Below are 27,101 nucleotides of genomic sequence, written 5' to 3' on the forward strand. Positions count from 1 at the left end.
AATTGGTAGAGGAGTGTTCATTCCACTTTATTGTGGATACATTTGAAATACCCATGTAGCCACTGTGCTAAGATATACCATGTAGCCTCATGTCATCAAAGGAGACTCATAAGTCATCGAAGGCTCCTTAGATGACATCGAAGATCATGATGTGGCCAGATGCGTGCGCCCTCCCTGCCGCTTGGGGGCGCTCTACCTGCAGGCGCCCTCCCCGCCAAGTGGGATGCTATCGCCACTATTTAAGGAAGCAGCGGATGTTTACTCGCCCAGTCTCTGGCGCCTTGCTTCTATTCTGGACTCTGGTTAGAGAGAAAGGTAGCGTGGTCGTGTTTGCACATCAGCCTGGAAATCGTATCCCTTGCAGTTGCTGAATTGGGGCACGGCACGGAATCGCTCCGCCGGAGACCGACGAGAGCAGTAGCGCCAGAGGCTAAGCTACTAAAGCTAGCTACGAGACTCGGCTGACGCTGGGAGGGAGCCCTCCCCACTTTTTGTTTGGTTCTCGTCGCCACGGTAAGTCCCAGCCCTGTCCAGTAGTTACTCATTTTAACTCAAATGTTTGGTTTGTTCTGTGTGTTTGTTGTGTTTTTGATTCTATGCAGTTTGTTTATTAAAGTAATCCTTTATTGATTTAAACACGTCTCTTGCCCCAGAGATTCTAAAGAACCTGTGCTGTCGCACACATTATACATGTTAATATTCCTGAGGTGAAACTCCTGAGTTGGCGTTGTGGCAACCATAATTACCCCTCTTTACCACCTCGCTACAATGACATCGAAGATGTCATCAAAGGCGCCTTTGATGATGACATCATAGGCATCAAAGGAATGCTCCTTTGATGTCATCAAAGGAGCCTTCCTTTGATGTATTTTTGTATAAATTCATGAAGATTACTATTGTACACATTGATGCTTTGATTTCATGCCCGAGCACAGAACAGTAGGAGACAGAGGAGCCCAGACTCTAATAATATTGATATTTGTCTGCCCAAAAGAAATCTGAAGCGGAGAAATGGCTGGTCTACCAGAGATGACACCGAGAATCCCTCCAACCTCTACACATCCTGTTATACAGTGTGTACTTCAAGATGACCTCAAGGGTCTCCAAACATTACTGAAGGACAACGACATCGATGGACTCTACCCCTGCACCGAGATGGGTTGTTTAACCCCACTGGCGGCAGCTGTTGTCTATGACAAGATGGATATTGCCATATACCTCCTGAAGGAGAAGGGCGATCTAAAGACAGGAAAGCACGACTGGGATTCCAACAGCAAAAGGTGGAAGGACAAATTTGAGCGACTGGTACACTGCTTAAATACTTATGACAGTAAAGTCATCAGGATCGGAAGCGTTGCCTACATCGATGATGTTGACTTTCGCATAGCAGAAGGGAGCGATGGCACGGAAGTCTTCGTGGGGCTGAGAGAGGATGGCTGTGAAATTGCTGTCAAGAGAATGCATAAAAGCAACTTCCAAGTGCTAAAGAAGGAGCAATTACTTCGGCGAATTCCCAAGCTCCACCATCGCTGTGTTGTGAAATGTGTGGACTCAGCAGAGGATAAAGACTTTGGATATCTTTTTCTTCAACTGTGTGAATACACCTTGGAGGAACACATCAGAGGCAATGATGGCAGTCTGTGTCCAGAGGATCTTGTCTGTGACGTCCTCCACAGTCTGAGGGCACTGCATTGTGAAGAGCCGCGAATTCTCCATCGACATCTCACACCACAAAATGTTTTGATCGGTAAGTAAAGGAGACAAATATATAGAACAATGTAATTCACTTAAGCTGCTATTTGAATTCATGTGATTTAAGATATTTATTTTCACTGCATCAATCTACTCTATTTATCTCACAGATGTGGAAGGAAGGGCAAGGTTAGCTGGGTTTGGCATGAGCAGACTTTTGCCAAAAGACCAAACCACCTACCAGTCACACAGGACAGAAACAGATTGCTGGATGGCCACCGAGTGTTTAAAAGAAGATGATGATATTCAATACACCACGAGCACAGATGTACAGGTTAGTATTTGTGTTGCATGTTATCTCTTCATGATTAAGTGAAACAAAATGTTTTGTTGATTAAACTGCTTTGATGACTTTTCAGGTGGCAGGAATGATGACTTATTTCATCCTGTCCGGTGGACACCATCCTTTTGGTGAGGAAAGCTCGATGCTTACCTCAAACATTCGAGAGGGGGAGTACACCTTGGACCACGTTAAAGATGCCGTAGCAAAGGATCTGATCAAGAGGATGCTTGAAAAAGAACCACAGACAAGACCCACTGTCGAAGAATGCTTGAACCATCCCTTCTTCTGGACCAGCACCAAGTAAGTCTCCTTTGTCATAGCAAGTTATCTCAGATTATTCAGATGCTGCAGATTAATGTTTTAGAGCTGGCACAGTGTTGACTTAAAGGCTTACATACAGTAGCTGTTTTCAGACACTGTGGTTTCCAGTTTAATGTTAACATGGTGATTCCAAGCAGGTAAAATCTGTACCATGGCCACCATCTTAGTTTAACATATTAGCATGTCAATATTTTCTAATAATAAGGAAATGTAATACATACTATCTCTCCGAAAATGATGTGAATGTCTTTTGATTGACATTTTTGGGCAATAGGCTAAATGAGAGTATTGGAAAATGGCTGTTCATCACATGCAGGCACATCACATTTTGTTAAGCATCCAGTCTAACTTTGCAAGCTTCTCTTTTTTTCTCAGGAAGGTAGAATACTTGAGGAAGGTTGCAAACAAGAAGGAGGTGGCAAGCCGACAAAGCATTAACAAGGAGTTGCTTTCGATTCTGGATGAGTATGCTGAGGGTGTTTCCTACACAAAGTGGAAAAATGAGGTGATTACAACTTGAAATTCATATGTGGGTTAGGCTTCAGAAATTCATTTTTGAAGCCCCACCTCTTTGGTCTAACAAAGTGCCTTTGTCACCTTATTATAACTGTGAATATTATTTGTTTGCCACTGTAGTTTTCACCCAAGTTGGTACGGAGGATGGAAAAATGGATAAAGGAACCATACCCAGACAACGTCATGGGATTACTCCGCTTCATGCGAAACGTATTTGAGAACTGGTAAGTTAAAAGCATGAATAAACTCAAAACAGCGATATTAAGATATTTTATTAGAAAATGTTCCATCCCCTCCCTGAGCACCACAACTCCATTCACCTCCACTTTTAAGGGGAATTTACAGATGAGTAAAATATGTTCATAAGATTGTGATTTTGAAAAAAAAGTATTTGCAAACATTTAAGGAGTTCAATCATCCAAACAAGGATTTATTTAGTGATAGATTTCATTTAATGGAAAAAAACAATTATTTATTGAGTGCATTTATTTAATGACTTTTTACCCACTGTTTTATTAATTTATTGGTATTAGTTGAACTAACTTTAACCTTAACATTGCACGTTGTTGTTGACTATATTTCTGCACATATACTGGTTCGTTGCCACTGTTTGAAGTTACTGGTCTGGTGTACATTTGAATTTTGTTCATAATATTATTCCATTTCTCTGTTTGCAGTCACGATGAAGAAGCCAACGTTGATCTGCTGTCACTGTTTCCTCACCTCTTTGGATGCGTTTATCAATTCACAATAAGGCAAGGATGGAATTTAGAGCATCCCCTGAAGACGATGTTCATACCCGACGAGGAGCAACGGTACTACTGACAAGAATTGGAACCCGTTGACTATGAAGAACACGTCGGCCTTGCAGTTACAGAATCTCAACACTTTTACTGCGCCAACTAGCGGTATCTAGTCCAGTAGAACCAACCTGGACAGACTCCGAATGGATAATGAAACTGCACCATGAATAGAGTGTATTTGAACAGGCAGTTTGAAAACATTTTCATATTTTTAGGCTGCAATTTAAGTAGAGCTGTGCAAACAGGGAGTTTGCTACAGCAGATAGACACAGATGATGGTTTCATGTCTTTTTTTCATATTGTTTTATGAAACGCCTCTTTGTATAAGTTATGACTTTTTTTTACTCTGGGCCAGTTCCATTTTGAGTACCCGTGTTTGTTGTGTTAACTCTTCAGAGCTTACTATTAAAAAACACTCAAAGGCAACTCCAGTCTGGAAATTTCATTATTTCAAATCTCAAGATGAATTTCCATCACCTTGATTAAACCACTCAAACGAAAAATATAAGAATTAGTTTTGAGTAATTTAAGCTTCTTGTAATGATTGTAAGAAATGTTTCATCTTGTTTTGTTGTGTTCATGTGATGCTACTGCCCACCCTGCGTGACCCTTGTGAGAGAGAGAGTGTGGGTGCAAACGTGAACGCGGCTCCAGAGTCGCTTTGATTCGAATTTTGAATGTCTGTTTAGGGAAAACGCAGATTATATATATATATATTTATGCCTGTAATTCATTCATAGTTACTCTTAATGAGACTGTATATACTGTTGTATATTGTTGTTTAATGTCTGATTGTTATTTATGTACAGTGCACCAACCACACCAAGGCAATTTCCTGTATGTGCAAATACACTTGGCAAATAAAAATAATTCTGATTCTGAGTTGACTAGAGCTGCAAAATATGCCTCAAATACCATTGGTGTAGATATATTTAACATTTTACTCTTTGAGGTTAAATGGAGAAACTGAGAAGAAAAGGCATCCTTATTATTAATAAAACACTCCATTTGTTGTTTATTCAGAAGCGTTTGCTACTTAAATCACAACACCAGGCCCAAAAGCTCACATACTCCAGTCACACGTCAACAAACCTTAACATCCCCAGTTCACTGTATCACAAATCGCTCATCCAGAATATTCAGTAGCGTAAGGTAGCTTCACACCGACCTGTGTACTTAGCGCTGCCTGTGCTGCAGTCCATCCCTGGATGAGGGGTCTGAAGCTTAAGTGCTATTGTTGCACCACGGCCAGCAATCACAAAGGTAAGTCACTGAATATCCCCCATCTCAGACTCCATGGCTCTATTAAAGTTACTTCCATTCTGTCCGTCCCAGCTTTTTCCTCACTCTCAGGAATCACAGTTTAATAGCAGTGCTAAATCAATCTTGTGTTGGAGGATCCATATTGTTTGGAAACTGGAAAGGGTCATAATTCTGGAGCCGATGATGGAAAGTGTGTATCAGGATTTAATTGGGCTGCAGTCTGCTACTCTACTTCAGTTCACATCTTTTAAATCTGCTACTTTCACTGGACAGAAATATTGGGTGACACGTTCCCACAGAAATGTGTTTTTTCTTTGAAGGCAATTTCTAGCTATTTCAATATGATCCCTGGCAACTTGGGATTTACAATATGGTGGACAAGTCAGGACTCTTTCTACAAATGGATGCATGTGTGAGGCTGTTACCCACATGTGTGAGTGTGCACACCTCTCCGCGCTCTGATCTGCAAATGGAAGCCATGTTGGGTGAAGGGTCGAAGGTCGTTGTTGACGGGCTCCTAACCAGCTGTGGATGGGTCAACAGGGATTATGTTTGAGGGATGGTCAGAAACAGGAGTATGAGTTGGGTGGGAGTTATTTTTAACAGTTATGATACAGGTTTTCAGTCAACATATGTTTATACGTGTACAGAAAAAACACAGGGATTTTGTTTTAATGTGGAAAAGAACCTACTACAACAGCGATAAACTTAATATTTCAGATGAGTGTAAAGAACTATAAAAACTTTGTTTGGATCCTACAAACTTTTATCTGTAGATCTGCTGTGTATTTTATGGTTTTACATTTTTTTAGGAGTGGTATCTAAAGTTTCTCATGTTTTCTAGGTCAAACAAAGGAACTAACCCGTCTTTGAACTGTCTTTCAAGTTGTGCAATAGTTATTCAAACAGCATTCCAACACAGAAAGATTTAAAGACAAGACTACATAATTTAACTGAGCGGCTGCTCAAGTTACAATCCAACGTAGAAAAAAAATAACAGTCATGTGGCTGTTAGGATGTATGTGATCGGGAACTTAGCTTTGTTCATCATGAGCCATGTTTCGTATTGGTGAGATAATGAGCTAGTTAGTGTAACTTGCTTTACATTTGCTTCAGTCGAATAAAATTTGCTCATATTTTTGTATTAATTTTTGTATTTGACAAGTACAGAGCGCATTAAAGCATAAAACACCAAAAGTACATATGCAGAGTTAACAAGAATACTAATTCAAATTTGTCATACCAAGGCTGGTAAAGAAAGAAAAAAGTAACTATCAAACAGATAGTTCTTTATACTACTGAAAATATTTTTTTGAGCACGTTAAAGCCCTCAAAGTGCCCATTCACTACGCTCAGAATAATCCTTGCAATTTCAATAGGGCCTCACGTCTATCAGTGCTCGGGCCCTAATAAAAGGACAGTCCATTTAATATAAGTTAGCCCTGATGTGCTTTCATATTAGCTGTAATTATTTATTTATTTATTTGCTCAACCTGAGACTGTATTATTTGATCAAGAAAATATGACTGTTCCTTGTTTATCCGTAGTTGTATATGATTTAAAAAACATATTTATGTGTCGAGAGATGGACCGCCCCATCGCAACGACGTACAGCGTGGGCCAATGACGTGTTTACGCATGCACCGGAAACGGACCGTTCTTGTGGCGGAACCCCCGCCACTTGGTAGTTTTTCGTACACGGAGCATAGTTAGTGTAACTCCATGATGGCAGCGGTGATGGAAAAACATGTGGAGATCCCAGGTGAGTTCTGGTTTTCTGTAAAAGTTCACGACGTGTCGATGAGTGAGCTGCTTCCTATGTTCTGCTGCTGCTGCTGCTCTTTATCTCACCTGCTGCTGTGGCTGTGTGTACAAAAAAAGTTGCTTGTGACGAAGACTATGGCTGCGATCGGTAAAAAGTCCAAGCAATCTCCTTTCCTAACCACTACTCCTTGATCCTAAAGGTAAACAGCACGAGGTCAAGGGAAGGTGTTAAGGAGAAACCTAAAGGAGTTAAGGAGGGATAAACAAAGAGCAGAGATCATCCCACTCCACTAACATTTAGTGTTTTTCTTAGAAACCAAGTATTTCTAATCGGCCGCTGCTCTGTGCTGTGAGCTGACAGTTACAGTAAAGTTGTGAGAACAGATGATTTCAGTTCATTCATCACAAACAACTCCATAGATTTGATTGCGAATGAGAATAATACCAACAGGCCGGTTATGTTAAATGTTAAAAAATTATATAACGTGAGTAATAAACTGTATTTATATGGAGAATATTCGTAGGTATGGGAGATGAAGGTGATTTATGAGTACACAATTTAAATGATCCAGTGTTGTCTTTTCATAGTCTCCTTTTTTCAAGTTAACCTTAAATTTTACACTCGTAATGCTCTTATTTTTTATATCAATGTTTCCATGGAGATGTAAAGGAAGTAAAAAATGTATGAGAACTATTCCTCAGTGATTGACCATATGTAGTGGTACTGTGGAGAGAGCTGGGAACTCATACATTTATAAGTATTTCTATTTGTGCCACACAGGGGACGATGCTGAGCCTGAGTTAGAAGACAACGATGAACAGAGTGGTTCCGAAGAAGGGAATGAGGACAACGATGACCAGAGTGGTTCCGAAGGAGGAAATGAGGAAGAAGGTTCAGATGATGGAGGGAGCACTGGAGAGGAGGGAGATGATGCTGATGATGATGGGGATGATGGGGACAAGGAGGAAGGAAAAGTGGAAGGGGAAGGTAACACCAATGCTGGATGGGCAGAAGCCATGGCAAAGATCCTGGGGAAGAAAACTGCTCCGAGCAAAAGCATCATCTTGGTGAAGAACAAAGAGTTGGACAAGATGAAGGAGAGAGAGAGGCAGGAGCAGCAGGAGAGAAAGAAACAGGTAAGGAGCTGTGTGTGTCTGTGTGTTATGCGAGACACTACAATATTAACCTGTCTCCCTGAAGCCCCTTTTGGAAAAAACAAGTCTGCCGGGGAAATCGCAGCCTTCCCTGAAGCTTTAATAATACCTGCAGTTTTGCATGGTAATACTACAATGTGTTTGCAATACAACAAGCTCCCTCAGATTCTAACAGTGTGAACTGTCCTTTCTGTCTTAATTACTGCATTAACCGCAGCAGCAACATGTTACGCCGGGTTTACACAGGACGCGGAAGCGCCACGGGACGCAGCACGAAGGAAAGCAAGGCTCCTCCTTTCCATAGGCAACAATGCGCATCAAACATTTCAAGGTCCACTGATTTATAAAGGGAACATTGCCTTCAGATGTGCATGAGCACGGTTTTATAAATCAGATTTTTTGGTGTATGCCATTTTCAGCTTTTGTGCGCACGTACATTATTAGTATGAATCTTTAATTGTTTGATAAATGAGACCCCTGGGTGAGTAGACTGAAGCCTCTTCCGGAGGAACAAACATATAAAAGCGGGGTTGTTAACCTAACCATATATTTATTATACCGTATATGTCTACATACTGTATTTGTGCTTGTGTCTAACAGGTTGACGAGAAGCGATCATGGGAGATGATGTCCAGGGAGAAACCTGACATAGTGGTGGACCGAGAAACTGAGAGAGCTCTTCAGAGGATAGCTACCAGGTATCTATCTTTTTTTAGGCTGTGTTTGACATTGTTAGACCTGCAATTCCTTCCAGATGTGACCGTGTGTTCTTCTGCTCAGAGGGGTGGTGCAGCTGTTCAATGCTGTGAAGAAACACCAGAAGAATGTGGATGACAAGGTGAAGGAAGTGGGTGGCTCGGAGAGGAAGAAAGCCAAGATTCTTGGGACTGTGTCTAAGAGGGATTTCATCGATGTGCTGAGGAGGACTGAGGAAGGCCCCAGAGGGACCGGCACATCGACCGACACTGTGAGTTCAGTCAGATCTAATCCTCTGTTTGTTGCCTCCAAAACTGATACTTTACGGCACTACCCTCTTAACAACAATTATTCTGGTAAATGAGAAGAAAATCCCAATTACCGTTTGGGTTTCATTTGGATAGCTGCACCGTTTCTAGAGTCTGGAGGGGTGGAATAAAGTAATCGTTCATTAATCCTAATTGAGGTAAAAGCTTGAAATAATTGTGATATTGATTTGACGTCATATCACCCAGGCCTAACACGTGACCTTTCCTCACAAATTAATAACATGTAATACCGCTGAGTGCTCACATGGTGTCACTGCCGCCTCATTAAAGCCCTCACTGAACTTTTGTGTTGTCTCTGTGAGTGTAGGCTGCTGCAGCCGAGGAGAAGCCTGCATGGAGCGCACTCAGAGATGACTTCATGATGGGGGCCACCATGAAGGACTGGGACAAAGACAGTGACAAGGAGGAGACTCAGCCTTAGACAGCAGAGGGGTTAGAGGAGAGTGATTCAGACTGACCCCATCCACACAGACTGAAGGGACTGCGTTGAGCAGGCTCAGGTGCCTTCTGCGGGAAAAGTCTCGGGAAAGGAACTCAGACGAAAAAAATGTTTTTTGAATAACTTTTTATAGCAGGTTACACTCTGATATAAGTTGATGAATAAATGTCCAGGGATGGGGCAGTCTATGCCCTGAAGAGAGGATGGGGACTGGAAGAAGTCAAAGGAGCTCCTCTGTGTGGCCTTTCATCACAGAGTCAGCATCAATCGGCTTGTGTTATGACCTGGAAACTCTGTAAATATTAATGTTTTATAGTGCTGGTTGAATAAACAGCCATGTTGTGTGTCACCCACAATGCTCTGTGCTCTTATTGTCGACGGGACTGCAGTCTGCTCATGGTACTACAGGAGTCTCTGTAATTTACTCGAACAGCTGCTCCCTTTTCATTTTTATCAACCAATCCAGAGAAAAGAGTGCAAGTGTTGGGTACTATTTCCTGCTGTGGATTCATGCATATTTGATGCTGTAGTGAGTATTTAGGACTAAACCAAATTAACTTAAGCATGTGTGTTAATGGTAATCTGACAGAAGAAATGAAATATAATATGTCACCATACTGATCCTTTTAATGGAAATGATAATCTATACAAATATACACACACCTGCATCACAGTGGAGCAAACTCTAAACTCTGGTTAAAAAACTCAAACAAGTGAGCAGGTGGACTTTGAGCTGAAATAGTTTGTCTGAAGTGTCTCTGCCAAACAAGCCCAATATCTGTTTTGATATTGAGACGAAAAAAATAAAAGTTCATTTGCGAGCTAAAGACTGAGAGATTTGTGTTTTCATAAACCTGTTCTATAACATTGTTTTCAAACCTTCGTACGGATTAGGTTGGCAGAGAGTACATTGTGCTGGTGTGTAGAGCCCTTTTAATAACAAAGGCTGTTTGTGTATGTTACACAGCCTGAGAGACGCATCATTCCATGTCTCACATCTGTCAGTGTGGCTACTGATTTAGTGACGCCATCTGGTTTGCAGTGGAGTGGGACTGTCATGTCTGATGGATGTCCGGCTTAGGTATGGCACACCATGGAGGGCTGACAATAGTGCATGGCAAATAATGAGAAAAGCTGGATTTTCTGAGGGGTTGTGAACATAAATCCAACTGACAAACAGCAGCTCCCGTGTGAGTGCACAGAGGAGACATGGCTAGAGAAGCGCACAGTGGAACCGGTAAAGCCATCCGGTCAGTGGACAGGTGAATGGTGCAGACATCCTGGTTCATAGCATATTGGCACCTGTCATTGATTTCTATGGGCTGGTCAAACAAGTCTGCTGGGTTTATTTAATCCCTGAGATTTATCTGTCAGAGCAACACAGCTACAACAAATATCAAGCAAATGTTAGATTGACATTTATATATATATATATATATATTTTTTAAGTTTCTTTGAAGTGAAAATGTTTTTTAATGAAATCCTAAGTCTTATAAAGGACCCTTTAAAAGTGGAACCAAAGCCCTTCAGGAAGTGCACTTTTAGAAACCTCATAAGAGTTTGAGGAGGGCTCACAAATGTGTTTTAATGGGGATAACTTTCCTTAGGGGAACAGAGTGTGTAACTGTTGCTGTTACTTTAAAAAATATAGTCCGCCAACAGAATTATCAGATGGAGTCAAATTCCCAGCCTGAATGACTGTCAGTTTGCTCCTTTGTGCTGATTTAAAATCAAAATTGTAACTTTTAAAGCCATCGTCCCTCAGTGTATGAAAGAAACAGATGGCATGTAGCTATAATTCCTTGATGTGAATTACCACATAGCAGGTCTTGGACCAGATGGTGAACATCCGAGGAAAAATGCATATTTTGCATGGTGGGCACTGTTGTTTTACACATTGTCTTCTTAAATGGTGTTGTGATACGAGTATCCCTGCAAAAAGAACAGCTAGATGTTAACAATATATTCCACAGTGTCAGTTTGTTACCTGCACAATTAGAGGACTCACTAGAAGCGCATTAACCACTACAATCACATGACTGGTAAACAACAGGTTATAACAATAATTGAAAGACTAACATGGAGGGAAACAGTGTCACGTACAGAAAACTGGAGAGGTGTTTCTGTAGAATCGTTCAAACTTCCGCCAAACTCCCAGTGGTCGGCTTTAGGACCCTGCGTCACGACGCACCGCAGGCCAATGGGCCATTACCCGTTGCAGCGCGGTCCCAATGGGCACATAGCAAGCACTCCTATTTACCAAACCGCCTCGTAACGTGGAGCTGCAGCGGTGCCCTGCTTCCACATGACCACAGTCTGAAGTGCGAGGAGGGGAAACACCTCGGACCATTCGCCGCATCTCCTCCTGCCAGCGTCCGCCGCTGTGCGCTTGGCACGCGTAAAGAGACGAGTGGAGCCCAGCTAGATGGGGCTGGGGAGGACGCGCAAGGAACCGAACGCACACTCCGAGCTCTTTGGTCAGCGAGCTGCCTCTGAAGAAAGGTTCCTTCTCAGATCGCACCTTGCATCACGACATCTAATCGCTGCAGTTTAGCGGAGAACCCTGAGATGAGGAGCGGTGGGAGCTCCGGTGCGGAGGTGTGCTCGCGGCCGTGCGCCCCTCTGACGGTCACCCTCAGCTGGTGGAACTCCCCTGTGTTCATCCAGAGAGTTTAGATCTATAACTCAGGCTTTACCGCGCCCGCTGTGTGGTCAGGAGTAGATCACCTCAATCCCTGGATCTCTTCTCCTCTGGGGAAAGTTTAATGGATTGTCAGGCACACTTAACTGAAACTTTGGTATTGGAGCCAAAAAAGTTTTCAACTTCAACTTTGTGGCAACTCGGCCACTCCGCGTAAATGCTATCCACTTTGATTTTTGCGCAAGAAACGCGTCTGCATGGCGATATTTAAATCGCCACGGTAAACTCCCTCAAGGATCTGTCTTTTTATTCGTTTGAAATTGGAAGACGCGTCCACGTGGAGAAGATGAACCTGTGCATCGTCAGTCTTCTGCTCACCTTGGATTTAGCCACTGTGGCGCTCAGCTTGTCCACATGCAGCACGCTGGACATGGACCAGTTCAAGAAGAAGCGCATCGAGGCCATTCGAGGGCAGATCCTGAGCAAGCTGAAGCTCACCAACCCCCCGGAAGACTTCCCCGAGCCCGAGGAGGTGTCCCGGGACATCGTCGCCATATACAACAGCACCCGGGACCTGCTGCAGGAGAAAGCCAACGAGCGGGCGGCGACGTGCGAGCGGCAGCGCAGCGAGGAGGAGTACTACGCCAAGGAGGTGCACAAGATCGACATGTATCCCTTCTACCCGTCAGAGAGTAAGTGTGACACAAAAAGAGTGTGTGCATGCGCAAAATGTATCTATGTGTGTGTGTGTGTGCGCGTGTGCCAACACCTGCGGGTCCCATGTGCAGCCCACCTCTGGATCATTACCTGAGAGTGAAGTTCCAAATTGCGTTCGTGCGTGGTCACGTGTGCGTGTGTTTGTTTTGGAAAACCCGGCCCATGCTCTCCTGGAGGGAATGTGGAAACAAGTTCTGAAACTCAGACCGCAGAGCCAGCAGTCAGTCCCTCTACTGTACCTTCACACTCTCTCTCTCTCTAGCATCAATAGATATGGGTTTGAAGGTATTCCCTAAAACTATTGAACATCTTTCTATTTCATGTTCAGTTCCGATAACAATTTTGTTTGGGTATTAAAATAGAAAATGTAACATCATTAAACACACATCAAATTTAAAGAAGAATTTGGTTAATATATTAATATATTTAGATTATATTTATTAATAATATTGTACTTCTTCGCGATTAGCTTAGCCTTGCAGTTCTAAATATGGGTATACTTCTAACCTCTGCACCACTGTGTCCCCTCCCCCAGGTGTAAATATAATCAGTTTAAAATCATGTCAACATACATTCTTAATAGCAGAGGATTAACTTAAGTCGAAGTTCTTGGTTTTGTTCACACAGGGTTTTGATTTAGATATCTCTGAGTTTTTGAGTTTTCTGTCTCAACCCGACTCACTGGATCAACTTTCTGCCAGAATTGTAATCCCATAAACAACTGACTATGAGGTTTGTGGATTATCCAGAATAACAGGGACACGATTTGCTGTGAAGGCACATTTGTTCTTACTCCCCCCCCCCCCCCCCTTCAGTTCATCGGGTTCCACAATAAAAACATTTGCTCACCTGAAAAATCTCCACTGTAATGTAAATGGACTTTATTTATACAGCGTTTTCCCCTCAAAGTGCTGTTCACCATGAGTTATCTATTCACGCAACACCTCTATGTGTCGGGCTTTTTCTTTTAAAACACTTTGAAACTCAGACTGGAGAAACTGGGGATCAAACCACCAACCTACTGGTTACATTGCAGCTGCTCATGTAATGCCACATTATGCGGCTGCAAAGAGAACCCAGTGCACCATCATCCCAGCTGTCATTGAGCTGAGCAAACTGTTGCTTTGTCCATGAGTTCATTTCACACGACGGGTCGTCCACTAATTGGAGGGTTGGCAGTTAAATTCTCTTTAAACTGTCAACCTGCCCTTGGGCTAGACACTGAACCCTGGCAGTGTGAGAAGAATGCATCCATGAAGACAAAGTGCTAGATGTAGGAGCTCTTTGGCATTATTATCACGGAGAAGCATTTATCATGCCCCATTTGTTCCTGTTAACTGTGTCTAATTTGGATTCCCCACATTACTATTGGTGTTATGAGTAGATTTTGAAGCCTGTTGATATTTAGTTTTCCCATAATGCATTTTCAGTGTGGAAGTGTGGAATCGGTGGAGTACTCTAATATTTATATCCATGAGTGTCAACCTGAATAGATGATTAAACCAAATTGTGACTATTCTCACTTTCTGTTTTATTTAGTCTTTCACTGTGTGCATGGACTCCAGCCTCACTTCCTTCTATTGTTCCGTTTCCAGCCACTGCACTCACCTCATCACTACTCAGTTACCCAGCAATCATTCACCTGCTCACCCCTCTCTGTACTTCATGACGATCTTACCACCGTTCATTCCTCGTGTAGCCCTCCTCTGTATGATCATCGCCTGTTTTTCTTTCTGAGACTGCCTGTTATTGTTTGGAGATTTTTTGATATCCTTTGCCTTCCAGTGTATGAACTCTGCCTGCATTCAAACTTAGACTGTTGATTTGAACTTTGCCTGATTCCTGCATGTTAGTCTCTGTTCTTGGTCCAGTCATCACACTGGGGAATTTACAACACAGAGCTGAGGAAGCCCTGTTGGAGTAATAATCTCTGCTGACAGCCTCTGTGTTGAAATTACCAGTTTCAGTTGTGCTGACCTTTCACTTCTCAATTTGAGGACACAGAGTATTAATATGAATATGGTGATGTTGACTCAATTAAATTCACATATTCTTCTTCATGTTGCAGCTGCAGGTTTCAGTCATACAGTGTAAATCAATGTGTTGAATAGTTATCGGATCATTGACTAGTAGAGAGTCGATCTCGGTGACCTAACATGCGATAATCAATACTTAATGGTTCTAAAGTTTGGTTCTGTTATCATAGTTGTATTGATTTTTGATTAGGTCTGTATGTTTTACTGCTCTCCTGTTCAATCGCATCCAGTTTCTAAAGGGTATTTGGGGGGCGACTGCTCTAATAGAAAGGAGAGAGAAGCGTGCATGACTGCAACTCTGCCTCCTGGGCTCAACTCTAGGCCGTCAATTATTTTTGCTTATGCAAAAATAAATTAGCACGTTGTTCTGTTTGCCTTGAGGTGTATTTAGCCTTAAATGATATCCTCGGTTAATACCATGAATATTAATAGATCGGGCCTGATACCTCAAGTGCAGTACGTCAGGAAAGTATTTACAGGGTATAAATAATATTGACTCAACAGGCAGAGAGGAAGGAGGTCGGAACTGATTCCCATTCATGTGAACTGGTAACACTGGCCAGGTCCTGGAGAAAAATGTTGACAGGAGAGAGATAAAGCAGTTAACCTTCAAGCTGAGAAGCTCCTTCACTTGACGTGCCAGCGTGAGTTGCTTTGAAAGTCACACACACACAGTATCAACCTTATTTGGTTGGGCACCAGGAAGTCCCAAGGGGCAGCGACGTGTGGCCAAACAGACCTGGGCCTTTACAAACATGTTGGGAAGCAGGTCGAGGGTTTATAAGGCAGGTTGGAGATACTGTCCCTGGTCTCAGAGACATCTATTTAAACCGAGTTCACTATGAGGCATTGTGTGTATACCCCGTCTGCCATTTGCTCCATGGAAAATTCCGGTAGTAGAGGAGGGTCGAGAAGACCACTCCACACAAACCACCACGTCCCTCTACTCAGATAATTTCCTTTCCTACAGCTTTGTCAGTCTATTGGTATTTATCTTGAGGGGACCAGGTTAATTCTGGGGTCAATATGATGAAGTTGTGATGTAGTGGTATTAGGTGCAATGAAGGGCATTATACGGCGAGGCTGCATAGTCATATTTCCTGTTTGGCTTGAAAGTAGCAATTTGAGCAGCTCATGTTCAATGACCATAGATGCTACAAAGGTCACACTGAAGAAGACAGTTAGGTTGCTCAGGATTCATCAGCTACTAAACTCAGTCACCACTTCCAAATTTCAAACCCGTCTGACCTCTGTCAGTCACGTTTGGTCTACGACAAAAATGTTAACTTTTACATGCACACTGGTTCCTGTGGTGGACAAGCAGTGACCAGACTAAATTAAGGTTCAGGTTGTTGGGTTAATGTTTGGTGGTGGGCATGCTAGATGCTTGGTGCGAGCAATACAATACCCACAATACAGTTTGGCAATGCATTACATCAGCCCATTCCAAATGTTTCCCTCAGTCTCTGATTAAAACTATTCTTTCACAGCCAATGTGTGTCCTTAATGATAAGTAGATAACTGGTATACTCCACTGTTTGCTTTGGAAGTACTCTGTCCGGAAACACACACACATTATAGCATGATCCAGCGTCAGTCCATGTGACAGTGACAGGTTGCCCACTGCTATAAATATCCTGTCAGAACACTAATAAACTTGGCAAACATTTCAAACTGCATTTGTCTGTCTGTCTGCCCAAGACAGGTCATTGATCAGTTTCGATCCAATTACAAACATAACATAATATAACTGTCTAGTGTCTTCCACAATCATTTTGCAGGACGTGTCGTTCAGGTCTTACTTTTTGTGCAGACATTGTAACAGTGCCTGTTTCCATTTCACAGTTTTGTTGAGAAAAATGGGGTTACCTGGTTCAGAGTGGCCCCTGCCTTTGTGAGCTTCTTTTAGGACTTTCCACAGGTAGAAATTATTATCTTATTTAGACGCCCTATGTTTTTATTTTCAATATCAACTTGCTTAGCTTCTTTTGGTTGTCGTAGCAAAACTGATCAGACTCGTCTGTTCACTAAAAAGGTTTCGGTGTTGGCCGCCTCTCTGAGACTGGGCTCCTGCAGGTTCTTTTCCACTGGTGTGTGTACTTGGAGTGAGAGAAAATGGAGGTTGTGTGTTCATGTTTTGAAGTGAAGATGTAGATATGGGAATGTGGCTTTTTATTAGTTTGCCTTGCTGAGACTTGTGTTTGTGTGTTGAGATGTATAGAGCCCCGTTTGCGTGTTGTTGAGCTTGAGTGTGATGAATGATGATAGTCGGAAATCTCTGGCTAATCTCCCCTGCATTTCTCTAAATAAACCCAGTCGTGTGGCGGCAGTTGGTTTGTGGCGGGAGGGTTGTAAAAACAGCCTACACACGAACACAAACACACACTGAGATCAGGTATAATTTATGTGTTGGGCGTTGGTCCAGACCGGACTAAATCAAGATATCTTTTATTTTAAAATTGTCTATTACAAGTCTATTACAGTTTTTTTAGCATTTTACTCAGCATAAGAATAGCACTTTAGACAAGCCATGACATAATACAAGTAACTGGGTTGACTGTTGTGGCTGTTCGCAGGTACTCATAGAGTCAAACTTACGTTTGAATCAGTGTCCTGTATAGTATGCCACTTGAAATCATCACCAAACGAATCTGTATTTGTGGTTAAAACAGAGAGGATTTCAGTAAAATGTCTCAAAGCTTCTTGGATTACTTGCTGATGCCTTTATGATTCTTCTTATTATAAGAGTTGATTAAAATAATAACACTTGACACTGTAATATCCAATCTTGGTATTATTTTTGTTTTCTTAGACTCCCATTGAGTCTCCTGCAGATGTGGAAATAAAATGAATTAACAGCAGCCAGAGTTCATACATGCACATTAAAATTGAAATATATCACTCCTGTAATAAAATCTCTCTGTTGGCTGCCAGTCCAACACACAATCAACTTTAAAATCCTGTTTGGTAGTTTTCAAAGCACTTAATGGTTTCACTTCACAATAAATGTCTGACTTGCTCACTGGATATAACCTGGTCAGACCAATCAGGTCAGCAGAATTAGATCCAATCAGATTGAGAGAATAGGGAATAATCGGATTTCAGGAAGTTTCAGGAGGGACCAAGTTGGAGGACAGGAGAGAGGTATATGTTGGTAGTATACCAGCAGTAATTAATTGGTACAATTTTTAAAATTGTTTGTGATACTTAAGCCAGGTAGTAATAATTTGTGAGCACCTGCAAGTGCTGGAATTCAATATGGTGCAGTGGTCACAAAGCATATAAGGAGCTAGTTACCATCTGTCTTTCCTGCTGGTTAAACCTCACGTTGACGCTGTCATGTTGCTGCTGAAGCTGGCTGTGAATAAACCACACAACAAACCTTTCGCCCTGGCATCTCACATTTCCACAGTTACTGCCAGGTTGTCGGAGATATTAAGGATGAGACTGGAGAGGTGGTGTAGGGTGAGACCAGTGGAGAAGACCAAGTCCAAGATGTGGCCACGGCTGTGGGTGGGGAAGTAGAGATGTTGTGTAAAAATTGGAGCAGTTGAAGGAATTTAGTTGTGGTTTTGAAATCTGTGATGTATTGAAACCCCCCAGGAGTGAGAACTGAGGGTGAGATGGGTCAGAAAGTCAGAGAACGCAGAGAGAAAGGAGGGATTTGGTCACCAGTCAACTTGAAGGAATGGGGCAACGGTGTGCAGAATGTAGCTTTTCCTGGACTTGTGTTGTATTTAAACAAAGTTTTCAAACAATCCGACACAGTCACACTAATGGGGTTAACAGTCTTTTTAGCAGCGAGACATTATAGCTTTGCACTTGGATTATCACACTTGATTTTTGAAATGAAGACAGACAACACATACAGAGAGGCAGAGATGTTCAAACCTTAACTAACACACACAGCAACCCAATCACTGCATAAGAAGGTGTACAATTGAATACTGAGGTCGACTACTTGCCAGACTGCCATTATATTTGGTAAGCATACTGACACCTTACTGAAGTGTTCAGTAGGTACTTAGACCAGTTCATTTTTAACATTTTGTGCCAATTCCATGTCCAAGCAGACTTTAAGTGAGTGTCCTCTTCCATCCAGGATCTGAACCGCTTTCGTAGCCATTTTTCTTCAGCTAATGCCCTATTGAGGATATTCTCCCACCTTTATACTAATAGAATTCACAGTCATAGTGTGAGTGCCATATTTCGGCAAAAAGTCTGGATGGTAACTGACACACAGTCATCAGCTGTGATGACTGCAGTCTAGGCTTATTATTTTATATCAGCAACCTGATGGAGTGATCAGAGAGGGAGAGAAGGCAGCTGTAGGGGAAGATGAAAACTTTAAAACCTCAGGTATTTGCCTGAGTGACAGAACTCACCACAAGTTTGTTGTTGAGAGCCCGTTTTCTGTTCACTTACGCAAGACCTGGACGCTGCTGCCGCTTGAACTGCTCAGCCACTGTGGCCAAGCTGCATTGCATAACAGAGGGGAGAGACAGAGAGTGACTGAGCGAGAGAGTTAAAAGAATAACAAGTTCTCCTCCAGAACTTTCTTTATTGTTTACAGGAACGGCACAAGTACTGTCTAAGATGACAGTGTTAACAGGAGGGCAGAAGAGGAATTGGTGGTGGGGGTTGTTGCACTGGTTGGGGCTGGGCTGTGGTGCGGCCAACATGCTGGATGGGACAGTGTTTGTGGCTCAGTCTCAGGTTGCTTGAGTAGAGCCTGTTGGAGCTGTGGTCACAACTGTGTGTCATTCACTGAGTGAGGAGGCAACGTTTTGCTGCCCGGTTGCCACTCTGCGTCTACACCCCCCTCCATAGTGAGTCTGTGCATCTCTGCCATCAATTCTCAATGCTCTGTTGCCATATAATGGTGAGCCAGCAACAGTCACTGTGCAGGAGGAGGCCAAGTTCAACCCAAATGAGCACCAAACTCTCAGTGGGCTGTCAGAGTTCAGTTGTGGTTTTTGCAAAGATAGGGGGGGGGGGGGGGGGGGTCAGGGTGGATGATAGAGGTTTAGCACAATGAACTTCCATGCAGGATAGCAGGGATTACCTCCTGTCACAGACTTGCAATGCCAATTTGCCTTTTCCTAGAGAACGTTGAAAACAAAGGATTGCAAAATCATTTGTCCTTATATTTAGAGAAACTTGTTTTATATATTTACTTTGATGTACCTTGGGTCTGTAGAAACAAGTTAATTCATTATTTAAAGCTAATCTTATACAATATGATGGGATCTGTAGAAAAATTAAGCTTTAGTGTAAATAATAAAAAGTCACATCCTGTAAACATATTTTAGAAGAATTAAGGTTTCACCATGAAGAAACTGTTATGTAAAGATAAATAGTTGAAAAATGGTGATGCAGTAATTAGCGCTGTAACCTTAGGTGTGTGTTTGAATCCCTGAGTTTGCATGTTCTCAATAGCTGCTTTTAAACATGCATTGAACTCTGGAGATCCTCTGGAGTTTCTCTCGTATGCAAATATCTGAGTGAGAGCCTCCATAGAGTTTCTATGGATCTTTTGCACCTGGGCCCTTAGTATAAAGTTTGCAGAAAGTCCTGAGGTGCCAATGTGAAAACACAGCAGGAGATCAGATCATCCTTAAGAGCAGGTGGACTTGTTGATGATGCTTCTAACATGTGACAGACGCAAAAATAAAAAATTAAACCAAAATAATACAAATATCTCTGGATGGAAAAGCAGACGTTGCTTCCTGTCTCTGCCTGCTGCACCACCCCACACCTGATCGCTCCAGAGGATTTTGTTTCTGTTGTGAATGATCTGAGCAAAGAATCTCCCTCTGCGTTGTTCAGGAGTGTTAGGAAACCTATGGAGAAAGTCCGGACCCAATTCTGCGGGGTTCCCCTGGAGGTCATGTCTGAAAACGGCTCATGTGTCTGCGTGGGTTTCTCCCTCAGGCCGGAGGGAAGGGGGGTTAGGTTGGTTTGGAACACTAAATTGTAGGTGTGGGTGTGAAGGGTTGTATGTTGCAATGTGCTGCGGCAACCTGTCTAAGATGTACCCTGCCTCACACGCAATGTCAGCTGGGATTATTAGTTGTATTTTTGGATTTGCACAGCCAGTGACCAAAGTTCCAACCCCCTGCCTCTATCAGTGTCTGACCCGTGTGCACATGCTGTATGGGATCATGTCACTGCATTCGTGTGCTTCTGTCTGGCTGTTTTGATTTGTGTTTTTTTGTCGTGCCTGTGTCTGTTTATCTGTTGCTGGGCACTGGGCCTATGGAGACTGACAGGTCACTGTGAATAGGCCTTCAAAGTAATGGGTATTTTTAGTTCCCAGGGCTTATGTGCACAGTTGTTTTTTGTTTTCAATTTGCTTTTGGCAGGTGAGCGGCTGGGTGTAGGCGACTGCAGGGAACCAGACAGACGAGAGCTCAAATTCCCTCACTGTAGATCCTTTTCCTTTCCTCTCTTGCTCTCCCCTAAGCCTGTTATCTTACTCTGACTTTTCTTTAAATCTCTCATTTCTGATGCTTCTCTCCCCCTGTCCTCTTGCTGTTTTCATTTTTCTAAATCCCCTTCTCTGACAGTAGCTGATTGCTCCTATTCATGTCCCTCCTCTGTTCACTGTTAGTAGGGGCTCACCACAGCTGACCAGCAGCATGGCGTGAGCCTTGATGTAGCGGAGATGCTCTGATCAAGTTGTCTGGTTGTGAAAGGTCTTCACACCTGCTATTTGCTGTATGTGTCAGGTGTATCATATGAGTGAACTCATGTTAGAGTCTGGGTTTGTTTCACAGCTGTTTTCATTGTACAAGTTCTGATTTGGCAACGTGCACTGAAATTAAGTTTCCATGGTTATCCTGATGATGTCCAGATTTATCTGGAGATCCACTGGTGTTCTAAATCTGGATCATTGTTTAACTACAGCTTGGCTGTCTGGGAACTTCCTCCACCAAATAACGATCAAGCTGAAATACTCATCACTGAGCCGGGACAATAAAATAGGGATGCTGTCCCATTTGTGATTTGGATAACAGATACAGGTGAAGTGGAATCAAACTCATATTTGCATCTATTAAAATGTATTTTGCTTTATAGATATGAAATATGGGAATTTAAAAGTTCAGTTGTTGGAACGCATTATACAGGTTCTGTCAAACTACAACTACTGCTACTTAACTCCTTGTGCATCCGCTTATCCAGGCCTGACATGACTCTCTACATGTGCACACAGAGAGCAATCTCATTAATCCAAAGATAAAAGCTTTTTAGGGAAACCTGTGTTTTCCTCTTACATGTAGGAAAAACGAATTATTTGAACTGACACCAAGTTAGTTGTTTGAACTACTTCTGATTCAGATTTTGCATCAATATTCTTTCTGTTGTTCTAAACATTTATCTTTCTTTCCTGAGCATGAGATTTCAGCAATATCAAAAGTAGGTCAAATAGTTTTCCCTCAAGTCAGTCCCAATATTTGGACCCTGAAGACCGATACTTAGTCCCTGTTTCCATCCTCGAATGGTAAGTGATTCCGAGGTAGTAAACAGTTGCTTCCAGTCATAAATCTGATGGAACTTGCACAAAATAAAATAGCCCCTGCATTGTAATGTTTAAATAAATCTCCATGCATTGTGTTAAATGTCTCCATGGGAATTGAAAAGTTAAAAATAAGATACCGGACACCCAATAATATGATAGTGTGTATGTGTGTGTGTGCAGGTGTGTGTGTGAGAGTGAAAGATAATGATGATGTACCTGCCAGAACTCACTACTAGTGCTCAGGAGACACATGTGCACATGTGAATTTCTTCATGCCAACACATCTGCAAAAGCAGTCACAGCTGAATTCCTAACAGCTCAGGATCACAGCGTAATTATTTCACAGCAAATGTTTTCATTTATGTATTCCCACACTCTGGATCTGTTATTGTTTAGCTTACGGAGAGAGCTGAATAATGTGGATGCCACCTGTTCAGGTCATGAAAGAGAACTGAGGTTTGGAAAATGAAATGGAGACTGCAAAAAAAAAAACTTTCATGACCGGAATTAGTAATAAGAGCTGAGGTGGAGTGTTGAAGCTGCCTAAATCCCTGTTAGTTGCCTTCAAATAAAACAGTTTTAGCTCAGATTATTTCTTCCTGTCATCAGGGTCAGATGTTTACCCACTGCACAAGTGGGTAAACATCTTCCTGCTCAGGCCAGGCAGAGACTAAAGTGACCTTCAACTCCCTGATAGCGATATCATGGTGTGGAAATGTACCCACCGGATAATAAAACACTAGTGTCACCGATTACCAGGAAATACCTGTGTACCCTCAGTGTCTATAGAGTCTATAGAGTTTACATTTTTAAGTATGTATGGTCATTTGTCTTGTGGCCCTGTGATAGGCTGGCTGGCGACCTGTTCAGGGTGGACCCCGCCTCTCGCCCAATGTTAACTGGGATTGGCACCACCCACAAAATGATAAGCGGAACCTATAATGGATTACTAACTGAACACTATTAATTTAGTTGAAGTTGGGCTTTATGGTTTATTAACAGTAAAGTTATTGCACCCACAGCAGCTACTATTCAACTAGAACAATAGGAGGGAGGGATACAAAGAGGCACATGAGAGAAAGGCCTTGAAATACCAACCGTGGTTCAGGAGTGCGTGGACAAGGGGGGCATGGAGTAGGAGGCAGAACGGCCCTCCTGCTGGATATGGATTAGGCGGACGGAAGGAAGCTGGAAACCAGGAGCAGATGGGCAGTGATTTGGCCATCACTGCCGACACACCAACTGGAGAGTTTTAAGGGTTGAAACACTAAATAATAGTTGGGTACCACCTGATGACATCTGCTCCTGAGCAAAGCTACAGGTACCTCTTAAGGTATCTGGAGATTACACCCTAACAGGTGTATGACACAAGTTACCTGGGGGTATGTAATGTTAAAAAAAAACATATATATCAACATTAAATTATACATTTTGTTGACAGCACAAAGAAGGAGAGAGGTGGATAGACAGGGAAAGCAGAAGAGGGAGCAGGATGGAATCAGCCGAGACAGAGCAAGAAGCACCTCATGAGAAAGTGGTGAGGACCATATTCAAAGAAAATGCATTACAGTGGAATCCTGACTGTTTTTTTAGAAGGTATTTCTTTATTTTTCAACTTTAACCCTCCTGTTATCCTCAAAACATAATTTATCCTTGGAGTCATTATGACCCCAGCAATTTAAACCTCCAGTTAATTATTATAATCAAGATTGTTACCCATGGTTATTTTCCAGGTACAATATAATTATTTGTGAACTACTTAAATATTGCTTTATTAAAAACATAACACCCCTTACTTTGCCTTTTGACTTGTGCACTCACATGTCGGTGACTGGCGATTAGTGGTGTGGGGGACTGAATTAAGTTTAGCTCCTTGAATTTTCTCAAATTCCAAAGTACATAACCACTTTGAAATACTACTTTGATTTGACCACTTTGTATACACTCTAGTTCACCTGTATTAAGGTGTTATACATTAGCAGTGAATAAAGCTAAAGCAGCTGTTTGGATCAATATTCCTTTAGCTGAGTACTGGCAAAACTCAGGGGGCCGTTGCTCTCACTCCATGATATAATGCAAAATGATGAAGACTAGATTAAAGCAGACTGTAATTCTTATTACTCAAAATGAACCCAGAGATCATTACAGATTATTTCACTCCGCTCTAATCAAAGGTTTCTTTCTCCCAATACCATTTCTCCAGTTGCTCTTCAGCCTAATGTTATTTTCACATTGTAGAACCAATGTGACGCCAGAGGTCCGGCACTCATAGTGGTAATAGCGAGAGGCGTGAGAAGAAACTGGTTTCTGCTGACAAAGCCTCCAGTCAGAGGGGAGAAGAGAGCAGCCAGCGCTCGCAACCCTCTCCACTCAGGAAGGAAGTGTGTGTTTGACAGAGCCTCACACAGGCTTCCCATGAGCTCCAAGGTCCTTCAGTCAGGAAAACAGTCAGAGCTTCATTATTTGAAATAGATAGGTCATTGACAGATTTGGAATATTTTACTTCTTGCTCAATATCCAAACTGTACTTTTGGGCTTTCTGTCTAATATCGTACCATGTCAGCATCATGTGAAGGATACCTGAATATATAAAGAACAGAAGAGCTTGGAACTTCCGAACATTGAGCTTTAGAAATTTGGTTCAGTAGAAAAAAAAATTACAAGTGTCCCAACACTGCCTAACTTTTAGTATAGTTTAGTTTACCTTACAAATATTATAATATTTTCACAATATTTCACAAAATCTGATTATTATGATGATGCTGTAACACTTTATTTTTTAACTGAATTACAGATCTTTTAATCTGAAAAGTTGTTAGCTTCAGTCTGAAGATTGTGTTGCTTGCTTAACAGACCTCAGTAGTAGCTCACAGGCAAGGTGAGGCAAGAAAAAATAACACCAGTTAAGTAAATTATTAAACTTATATATGCATCACACACAGTAACAAAGCAAATCCAAGTTCATTTATTGAAACACTGATTACAAAGAATGGACACAAAATATTATAAGATACTGTTCTTACATTCATGAATCCAGGTAAGATGAATACGAAGTGCTCTAACTTCATTCTGCACAACGTCCAGCATGAAAATTAAATGAGTTTCAGCAACTGATTATGTTCCGGCCCCCCATTTAATGGCTGCCATAAAAATATGCATGCAGCCAAACTTACTTGCCGACTTCTGTTGTAGTGTTTATTATATCACTGTGACAAGTTCTCCAGTCAAACCACAGACAGGACTTGTTTTTCATTTTTTGAAGGCAGTTTTTTCTTCGAAATAGCCAGAAATATTTGCAACCTTCACTGTTTTTCATTCACTTGTCTGACACGACACATAGCTTCCAGTTGAACGTATGCATCTGATTAAACCTGCCACATAACACTACATTCTAAGGCTCCATTTGGCGACTGTGGAGAGGCGAGAGCTCAGTTTTAAAAGGGGGAGAAGGCAGAACCAGCCTCGATTTATAATAATAATAATAATATAGTTGAGTAGGATCAGATTTGGAACATTTAGCTCTGGAGTCAGATCACAGGTACATCTGGCCACAAGTCATAAAATGCTGGTAACTATAGGCCAAAAGCAGTAAGATGAAACCTCAGAGCTTGCAGTGGAGCATGGATGGTTGGATGTATTGATGTCAATGTTCTCACTATACAGTATAACCTCAAATCAATCGCTCATGAACTCTCTGTACTTCTTTGACATGTCTTTTGTGAGCACATGCTTTAATGTTCTGCCAGTGGTATGTGAGGTAATGGGAGTGATGAGTAACCGAGTGACTGATTAAAGGGTTCGGGCCCGGTGTCGGCTCTGTGTGACAGCTCTCATGTGACATCAGCTTCTCTCAGAGGGAGTGACTGCGTGAAAGAACGGCATCCATATCACTGTGTGTGAGTGTGTTTGCCTGTGTGGAGGATGTGACATCACTCATCTCACTGCTGTCTTTGTCATAAATGTGACAGGGCGATGCACACACACACACACACACACACACACACACACACACACACACACACACACACACACACACACAAACACACACATGCAAAGGGAGAGAGAGCGAGGGAGAAGTACAGCGGCGCCAGTTGTGGTGGGTCATTTTCATGTCAGGTTTGGATAAATCAGTGGTAATGTGGGCTGATTCTGTTCCCTGCAGGCTCTGGTGGTGGTGATTTGCTTACATCCCACACCCTTAACCAATCCTTCCAATTTCTCACTCCAGATAAAGGAAGTGCACAAAGAAAATACCAACAATTTTATTCATCAATTTATGTCAAACCTCCACCGTGAGACAATCAATATTATTCTTCTGTCTGTGTGTTCAGCCCAGAGCTGGAGTTAGGATGTGGTTAGCCTGGCTTAGTGACTGGGAGCAGAGAGAAACAGCAAATATGTCACAAAAAAACAGGTTAAAACAGAATGGCTTGTTTGTTTTAGGGGAGCTATATTCACTGTATTTCTTTATAAAGAGGTTATTCATGCACCCGGTCTGTGCAGTGTGTCTGGCTACAGTGAAAGTACAGAGGTGCTTGCTGATTGTATCTAGTTTTACCCTGTCACTCAAATGATGGCAAATAAAATAAAAAGAGCACTTCCCATTGGCCGGTTGCTACTTCACTGCACACTTTCCTCATTGTATAATTGTAAAAGTGAAAATAGTCCATGCTCTCCTTATTATACTGTATCAAACTGCAAGTCTGATTATAAATGAGTCACGTTTGTCATCCATCAACGTGACCATAAATGGATTTATAATCTAAAATCATGAATGGATTATTGCTTCTATTTCATTCAGCAACAGAGAAATAACAGTTTTTTTCCAGTAAAACTGGATGCTTTTACAAACTTTCTTGGAGGA

At 42.1% G+C, this 27,101-nt stretch overlaps 3 protein-coding genes across 3 annotated transcripts in view; all 3 read left to right on the plus strand.

Annotated features, from left to right (window-relative positions):
• Positions 1–298: 298 nt before the first annotated feature.
• LOC133014118 (serine/threonine-protein kinase/endoribonuclease IRE1-like) lies at positions 299–4,557 on the plus strand. Its single transcript, XM_061081263.1, has 7 exons — positions 299–513; positions 995–1,747; positions 1,863–2,026; positions 2,112–2,335; positions 2,732–2,861; positions 2,993–3,096; positions 3,550–4,557. The coding sequence occupies exons 2-7, from the start codon at positions 1,012–1,014 to the stop codon at positions 3,695–3,697; spliced, it is 1,506 nt and encodes a 501-aa protein (XP_060937246.1). The 5' UTR covers positions 299–513; positions 995–1,011; the 3' UTR covers positions 3,698–4,557.
• Positions 4,558–6,637: 2,080 nt separating this feature from the next.
• rrp15 (ribosomal RNA processing 15 homolog) lies at positions 6,638–9,677 on the plus strand. The gene is made up of 5 exons (XM_061081236.1): positions 6,638–6,700; positions 7,484–7,839; positions 8,458–8,555; positions 8,638–8,824; positions 9,190–9,677. Exons 1-5 carry the CDS (start codon positions 6,661–6,663, stop codon positions 9,301–9,303), a joined length of 795 nt encoding a protein of 264 aa, XP_060937219.1. The 5' UTR covers positions 6,638–6,660; the 3' UTR covers positions 9,304–9,677.
• A 2,197-nt stretch (positions 9,678–11,874) lies between these two features.
• The window catches only part of tgfb2 (transforming growth factor, beta 2), a 28,968-nt gene continuing 13,741 nt past the window's right edge, over positions 11,875–27,101 (plus strand). Inside the window, exon 1 of the mRNA XM_061081917.1 lies at positions 11,875–12,654. Coding sequence (XP_060937900.1) covers positions 12,309–12,654 — 346 coding nt within the window. The 5' untranslated portion in view covers positions 11,875–12,308. The remainder of the gene's footprint in view (positions 12,655–27,101) is intronic.

Source organism: Limanda limanda, chromosome 11 (assembly GCF_963576545.1).
Source record: "Limanda limanda chromosome 11, fLimLim1.1, whole genome shotgun sequence".
In the NCBI taxonomy this organism is placed as follows: domain Eukaryota; kingdom Metazoa; phylum Chordata; class Actinopteri; order Pleuronectiformes; family Pleuronectidae; genus Limanda; species Limanda limanda.